This window comes from Gobio gobio (genome assembly GCF_949357685.1).
Source record: "Gobio gobio genome assembly, chromosome: 14".
NCBI lineage: Eukaryota > Metazoa > Chordata > Actinopteri > Cypriniformes > Gobionidae > Gobio > Gobio gobio.
In genome coordinates, this window is record NC_137107.1 from 28,738,511 (window position 1) to 28,746,074 (window position 7,564).

Consider the following 7,564-nt stretch of genomic DNA (forward strand, 5'->3'; position numbering starts at 1 on the left):
GGTGCAACTGCATGTGCAGTGCAAAAGAGGAACTGTGATTGTCATTGTATTGGCTTCTTGTGTAGGCTGTATAGGATTATAGAGCTCAGTCTTTCAAGACGTGTGGATCTCCTCGCGCCACAGCAAACATGTTTGGTGGTCACATCATTTTTGGAACACTTTTAGCGGGTTCTCTCTGCCTCCATCTGGTCTCTGCGGACACTTGTCCTGCTGGAGCGATGCCTGGTTTGCCAGGTATCCCTGGATTTCCTGGACGGGATGGAAGGGAGGGGGTGATGGGAGAGAAAGGAGATCCTGGTAAGATTGACTCTTTCTGTGTGTGTGTGTGTGTGTGTGTGTTTTTTATTTTCTTTATGTAAAATAAAACATTCAGAGTACTTTGGTTTGTGGGTACCGAGAACCAGTCCTTATTCAGAACCTGTTTTATATTTTAAAAAGCACAGTTCTTTATGGAACCTTATAAAAAGGCTTCTATTTAGCACCAAAAAGGGTTCTGCTATTGTTGCAAGCCAAAGAACCCTAAATTGGTACTGTTTAGAACCACTTTTTCTTAAGAGTGTAGGCTAATTCTTACCAAAAGATTTAATCTGAGCAAGAGCAACTATGAATCAATCAACATACAAAGATACACTTTATGATTATATATATATAACATGAATCTAGAGCAGTTATTCAAACATTAAAACTAGCTATGACCAACATTGAGGGAATGTTTTGGGACCCATTAATAAAAACAGGTCCATAAAAATGACTAAATAATATAGCTTATCCTACTCATTAAGGGTTAAAAATGCTAACAGTTGTCTTTAAGAGATAGGGTATATTGTACCTCTAACATGATGTTAAAACAATGGTGTGTCTTAACAGGGATTCCTCTCAAGCCTGAAGAAGCCATAAAAAATGGTGAAAAAGGGGTGACTGGATTCACAGGAATGCCTGGAAAGAGAGGTCTCCGTGGGGATTTCGGCACAAGTGGACCAGAAGGCCCCCCAGGACAGCCAGGGGAACAAGGCAATTTAGACGCTTCCAAATCTCACCTGCACTCTGCATTCAGTGTGTCCCGTTCCACAAGGCTTCCTCCTGAACCCAGTTCTTTGATACGCTTCACTAATATCATCACCAATGTCAATAACCATTTCAGTGCTGATGAGAGCAAATTTGTATGTAAAATTCCTGGCACTTATTATTTTGTGTTTCATGCATCGTGCAAAGAAAAAAGTCTGTGTGTAAACCTAATGCACGATGATAAGAAGCTCGCCATTTTCTGTGATCACATGCCAAAGAACAGCCAGCAGGCGAGCTCTGGTGGACTAGCTGTTGATCTGAAAGAGAATGAGAAAGTCTGGCTGATGACAGGTTACTATAATGGCCTGTATGCAGAAGGGAAGAAAGGTGACAGTGTTTTCTCAGGTTTCCTGATTCATGCACAATGATTGATTGATTGAATTTTGAACTATAAAATTTAACATTAAGACAAAAGGCTATGTTTTACTCATTTAAAAAAATGCATTACGTTTTGAAATCTCTGATCAAATAAAATCACTCTTCGGTAAATTGTTTGTCTCAAGTTTAATGAATTCATTCTTATCAAATCTTTATTAGATTTCACACACGTAAACCAAGACCTTACACTCTAAAAAAAAAAGGTTCTTTATGACAACAAAAATGGTTCTTGGCTCGTAATCATAGGGGAACCTTTTTTAGTGCTATATAGCACCAATTTTGGTGCTTCAGCGGTTCTTCAGAGGTTCTTCACCAGTTCTTTGACTAAGGTGCTATATAGCACCTCTGAAGAACCGCTGAAGAACCACTGAAGCACCAAGTTTGGTGCTATAGCACTAAAAAAGGTTCCCCTATGATTACGAGCCTTTTTTTAGAGTGTATATAGCACTAAAACCAAATAACCATTTTTGGTGCCATATAGAACCTTTTTGTTTTTAGAGTGTAGCAAATCAATACTGACAATATACAATTATTCTACAATTTTCAAATCCTGACAATATGATTTTTTAACGAAGTTAGCTAGGTTATCTATATCATAAAAAAAGACTGATACGATTATTATGCTCAGAAATGCTGCATTTATTTGATCGAAAATATAGTAAACAGTTGTATTGAGAAATATTTTTGCTATTTAAAATAACTGTTTTATATTTGAATATTTAAAAAATGTATAATAATTTTTTCCTGTGATGGGATTGAATTTATCATCATCATTGCACAGTCTTCAGTGTCACATGATCCTTTAGAAACCTTTCTAATAGTCTTTTCTTATTAATGTTGAAAACAGTTTGTGTTGATATTTATATTAAAGCTACTTAATTTGTGTTTGTCTGGCATCATTTTAAAAGACCCCCACAATACTTCCCTGAATCATTTCTCTGCTTCATTTTCAATTTCTCAGAAAAGGGATGTGAAACTTGCAAACATTAGCTAAATTAAATGTCGATAATGAAAAAGTAATCCAAGCTTTATCGAGATTCTGATGAATATGTGTTTTGTTACTTCCCTTTATTGTGCAACACTGATCTTCTCCTCTGAAAGTGGGAAATCAAACCAGAGCTCTTCATACATACAGTACATGCAGGAGAAAAACATTTAATGTGACACTCTTCTTGGCCCTCATCTGTATTTACAGCACTTTTTTGGAAGATAAGATGGTAAGATAAAAGTCTTTTTATTGGAATAAATCTGTGCTTTGCTTCTGTTTGCAAAAAGTGCTTGTTTTAGCAGTCGCTGTGTTATATGTTTCAGTTTGGGAACTGAATTTTCCAATAATTTTCCTTGAGTTGTTTTTAAACTATGCTGTTCGGTATTCTTTGTTTTAAAACAGGGGTTTATCTTCATGTCTGTACATGTAGTGCCGCAACTTGCTATTATGTTGATGCTGGTGGCTTCCTCTGTGTCCGAGACATGTGATGGGAACAGGGGTTTCCCTGGAAGACCAGGTATTCCAGGAGTTACTGGTACCGATGGGAAGGATGGTGCAAAAGGAGAAAAAGGAGATCCAGGTGTAGTGAAAGTGCTTATTTTCTATGTGGAAAAACTGCTTATTGATTTTGCTTATCTCCCTTGACAGTCCGAAATAAAGGCTAAAAATCCAATAATGAAAAAACAACTATCTGGTTGTGTGTTTACAGGTGATGATGCTGTGCCGGTAATTGGGCCAAAAGGGGATCCTGGAATTCCTGGACTCCCAGGCAGGCCTGGTCAGAAGGGAGATAATGGACTACAAGGTCTGCCGGGGAAAAAAGGACAGAAAGGAGAGAAGGGAGTTTTTACAGGGGTAGTTGCTCCACACCAGTCTTCTGTTTTCTCTTACAAAAAAAGTCCTAGGTCACAGAAAATGACTTCAGACACCGTAATTGTTTTTGACATCCCTCTGATCTCAGGGGATGTGGATAGTGAGGGTTTCAAGGTGAAAACAGCTGGCATGTATTACATCAGCTACCACATATCATCCAACCAGTATGCCTGCCTAAAAATTCAGGTAGGGGAGGAAGAGAAAATCAGATTCTGTGATTCACATGGTATGATAATGGTAACTGCAGGTTCTGTGGTACTGCCATTGAAAATGGACGATAAAGTGTCTATAAAGGCCACTGCAGGAAGCCTTATCTTATCTAGAGACATTGACTGCACTTTTACAGGCTTCTTGCTCTTCCCAATAAACGGATAAAACGATTTTAACAGCCACATTCTTGTATTTACTCTTCCTCAAATCATAACTTGTAATCATTGCTTGGGAATATCCAATGTTACTTTTGATTAAAACTATCATATATTGTTGTTTATTGACTTATTTCACTGCAAATGTAATTTAATTATGTTACGTCATGATTAAATAATTGATTTTCTTGGCAGAAAATGAATAAATAGAAATAGGAAAGAAGTTTGGGGTCAGTCAAATGAAATAAATCAATGCTTCTATCCAGCTAGGAGGCATTTCATTTATGACAAAAAGTAAAGACATTTATAATGTTAAAAACATTTCTATTTAAAAAAAGATTTTAACTTTCTATTCATCGAAGAATCCTGAGAAAAGTATAAAAAAAAAATTTAATGAGGATAATAATAAGAAAACTTGAGCACCCGAATCAGCCTATTAAGAATAATTTCTGGAGGATCATGTGACACTGAAACCTTGAGTAATTCAAATTCAGATTTGCCATCACAGGAATATTATTATCAATTTTTTGAATATATTCAAATGGAAAACTGTTCTTTAAAATTGTAACAGTCTTCCACTGTTTTACTGTATTTTGATCAAATACATGCAGCCTTCTTTCAAAACCTCTTAAAAAAATTATATAACAATACAAAAAACATATTTATTTATGTATGAATTTAACAAAATTTTGAGTGTCCAGAATGTTCTGAGGAATCTTAGTTCATGGTTATTTAAAAGCATTTCTAGAACTTTTTTTGATTGGATCCCAAGGAAATAATCAAATCAAACAAAAACATGAGGGGAATCATCTATCAAGCATTTGAGCAGTTTTTAAGCATAAGTATGCTGACACAGAAACCAGTTCTTTTCAATTTATTCAGGTTTGATTAAACTAAGAGTCTCATGCTGAGCACAAGCACAGCGTCACATCAGTCTACGGTATTTATTACAGAGCGCTCATTGTTCTTGAGCTGAGTCCATCACCCTTCAGGCTTTCTAAAGAATAGAGCAGCCATGGCAACAGCCGCTAACTGAACGTAACAGCACTTTCCAAACAGGCAACTGTGCTGCAAGAATATGACAAAATTCAGAAGCTACTAAACTGCTCAGAAATCAAATTTATGCAAAGAAAAAGTGTCATGCATGAGGTGAGTTTCAAATCACTACTTTTAATTGTAAGAGAACAAGGTAAAATCATTTGAAACTCTTCCAAATGTATTTAAGTCAGCCAATAACTACTTTGAATATATATATATATATAGAGAGAGAGCATATACAGTGTTTTCAAAACTGGGTGTGTAAAGTCAGATCTGTAGACTGGAAGTTTCTTACTAGAAAATATGAGTTATTTAAAGGAGTCTCTAAAAATTTTAAGTATGATTAAAATATATGAAACTAGTAATCAGCTTCATTTATTTAAAACAACAACAATATAGATTTTTTTTTTAAAAGTTATATTTTCAGTCTCAATAGTAACTCAAAGATGACCACTCATGAGAAGACAGTCAACAAGCAGCAGAGACCATCTCTTAGAATCCCGTTTGGTCGTCGGCATAGAACAGATTTATTGCTCCTCAAAAATAGTCAAATGGTGTCGAAACACCCTCAAGCCTTTCCAATGCTGGGAGAACTTCCTTCTTTGGCAGGTAACAAGTGGAACAAGAAAATTTCCATTTTATTTTATTTTTTCAGTCAGGAAATGGAACATGGCATTCACATATAGATGTTGTCACTTAGAAGAAGACAAATGCTGTCAAATCTTCCCTTCAGGCTTGCTGCTCTACCCTGATAAGCGGGAAAAGATGGTAACCACAACAGAAAGAGAATTTGGACCCAAAACTTGTCCAAAGATAGAGCCAAAGAAGATCCTACAATGCAACCTAACTCTATATGGTATGAATTGAAAATCATATAAATAATCAATTAGGCTAAGTATTGATTAAGTATTGAAACCATCAATTGTAAACTTATCCAACCGATTGTGGAGATATGAGCCAAATATTAGTTTAGATAATGTGTTTCTTGACTTATTTCACTGAACTTAAGCAGCTTTAAACAACTAATTTCCTTGGCAGAACAAATTATAGGGCTGGAAAAAATATAGAGAAGTATTATATAATAAATATTTATAAACACCATTCAAAAGTTTGGGGACAGATTAAAAAAAAAACTTTATTTATTTGTGGTTGATTCATTTAATGAATCACCCAATTTATGTTTCTAAAATAGTTCTTAATTTAATATCCCAATTAATGTTACTAACATAGTTTAAATCCTTCATTTATTGATCATATTTACATATTTCACATTTTACAAAAGATTTCTCTTCCAAATAAATGCTGTTCTTTTGACTTTTCTATTTAACAAATATCCTGAAAAAAAAACATGTATCACCGTATGTATGAACACTGTTCAACACAGATCATATTTAACTGATATTATATAATAAGATAATATTTTAAGCAGCAAATCAGCATATTAAAATTATTTCTGAAGAATTGTGACTGTAGAATTAAATGTAAATTTTAAAATATTTCAATACCCTGCGTTGCATAATCATTGAATTTCTGGAAGATATTTAATTAGCATCGATTAGAAAAGACATAAACCATCTGTTGTACACTTAAGGTTAATTCATTTCAGGCAAATTGGAACACGTTTTGCCATTGAATTAACCCCATCAAACCTATTTAGGAGCTCTATGAGCCACACATTTGTATCTCTACATAATTGCAGGGGACAGGAGCTTCAGCACAACAAACAGGGAGGATTACCCTTCTTACAACCTAGATGGCGCTCCAATTGCGTGGCAGGGAAAAGTCCCAGCAAGAGACAACAAGACCGGCCAAGCACAGAGATGCTCTCTTTACCAGAAGGACTTTCCTGCCCCAGAGAGAATCTATGTTAGGAGAAATCAGATCGTACCTCATCCTGACAACCTGGCGATCAACACTTCAATGAGGCAAGTGTACAACCACTGAACTTATATTCTGTTTTACTTGAAATATGAACGGAAAATATTGTAAAAGTAATCAAATTAAATCTCTTTTCTATAGAGCTGAATACAGAACAGTGCAGCAAGAGGCTTTCCCAGGCTGGGATGTCTCTGTTCACGCCCGTCCAGCCCCTGCCCCACTCAAAAGAACAAATGAAGGCTAGAGAAAAAAAAAAAATCATAGTGCATTTATACACTGGATGCAAAAAAACAAAAACCTTTAAATCAGGATTTTGTATTATTCAGCATAGCGTAGACTTATATATATATAGTATACACACACATATTGGAGCACATTGAATTGAATGTATTAAATTTGTCAAAAGTGACAGTAAAGAGATTTATAATGTTATAAAAGATTTTTATAAGAAATGTTTCTTGAACAGCAAATCTGCATATTAGAATGATTTCTGAAGGATCATGTGACACTGAAGACTGGAATAATGATGCTGAAAATTCAGCTTTGCCTTCAGATAAATAAATGACAATTTAAGATAATTAAGGATGATAATAAAAAAATAGAACTGTTCTTTTCAAGTCAGCTGGAAATGATGAAGTTGTAATAATCTTTGTGACGTATATCTGAGTTAAATGGCTTTGTGGACAAGAAAAGAAATGTAGGTGTGCGACGTTGTCCCATCCTCACGCCAGTAAACACTTCATCAGAGAAGAGATGTTACTGCAGGTGGGAGAATTATTTGTATTTTTTAAATTATGTGCATGGATAAATCATTTATAATAAATACTGCAATATTGCATTCCAATTTGATTTCAAAATGTAGTATTATTTTTCTGTATTTCTTATCAAATAAATGAAGCCTTGGTGAGCATTTAGAAAACCTTTAAAATAAAATCTTACTGACCCTAACCTATACACACACACACACACACACACACAT

General features: G+C 34.9%; 2 protein-coding genes across 2 annotated transcripts; both read left to right on the forward strand.

Annotated features, from left to right (window-relative positions):
- Positions 1-15: 15 nt before the first annotated feature.
- c1qc (complement component 1, q subcomponent, C chain) lies at positions 16-2,328 on the forward strand. Its single transcript, XM_079834818.1, has 2 exons — positions 16-297; positions 868-2,328. Exons 1-2 carry the CDS (start codon positions 129-131, stop codon positions 1,431-1,433), a joined length of 735 nt encoding a protein of 244 aa, XP_079690944.1. The 5' UTR covers positions 16-128; the 3' UTR covers positions 1,434-2,328.
- Positions 2,329-2,476: 148 nt separating this feature from the next.
- Positions 2,477-3,789, forward strand: c1qb (complement component 1, q subcomponent, B chain). Its single transcript, XM_079834819.1, has 3 exons — positions 2,477-2,660; positions 2,834-3,011; positions 3,141-3,789. Exons 1-3 carry the CDS (start codon positions 2,658-2,660, stop codon positions 3,677-3,679), a joined length of 720 nt encoding a protein of 239 aa, XP_079690945.1. The 5' UTR covers positions 2,477-2,657; the 3' UTR covers positions 3,680-3,789.
- Positions 3,790-7,564: the final 3,775 nt, after the last annotated feature.

Bases quoted from the DNA above. Each gene is read 5' to 3' on its own strand.
- c1qc (XM_079834818.1), top strand. From the start codon at position 129: ATGTTTGGTGGTCACATCATTTTTGGAACACTTTTAGCGGGTTCTCTC. The intron at 298-867 runs GTAAGATTGACT...GTGTCTTAACAG, and splicing joins GGGAGAGAAAGGAGATCCTG to GGATTCCTCTCAAGCCTGAA.
- c1qb (XM_079834819.1), top strand. The intron at 3,012-3,140 runs GTGTAGTGAAAG...GTGTGTTTACAG, and splicing joins AGGAGAAAAAGGAGATCCAG to GTGATGATGCTGTGCCGGTA.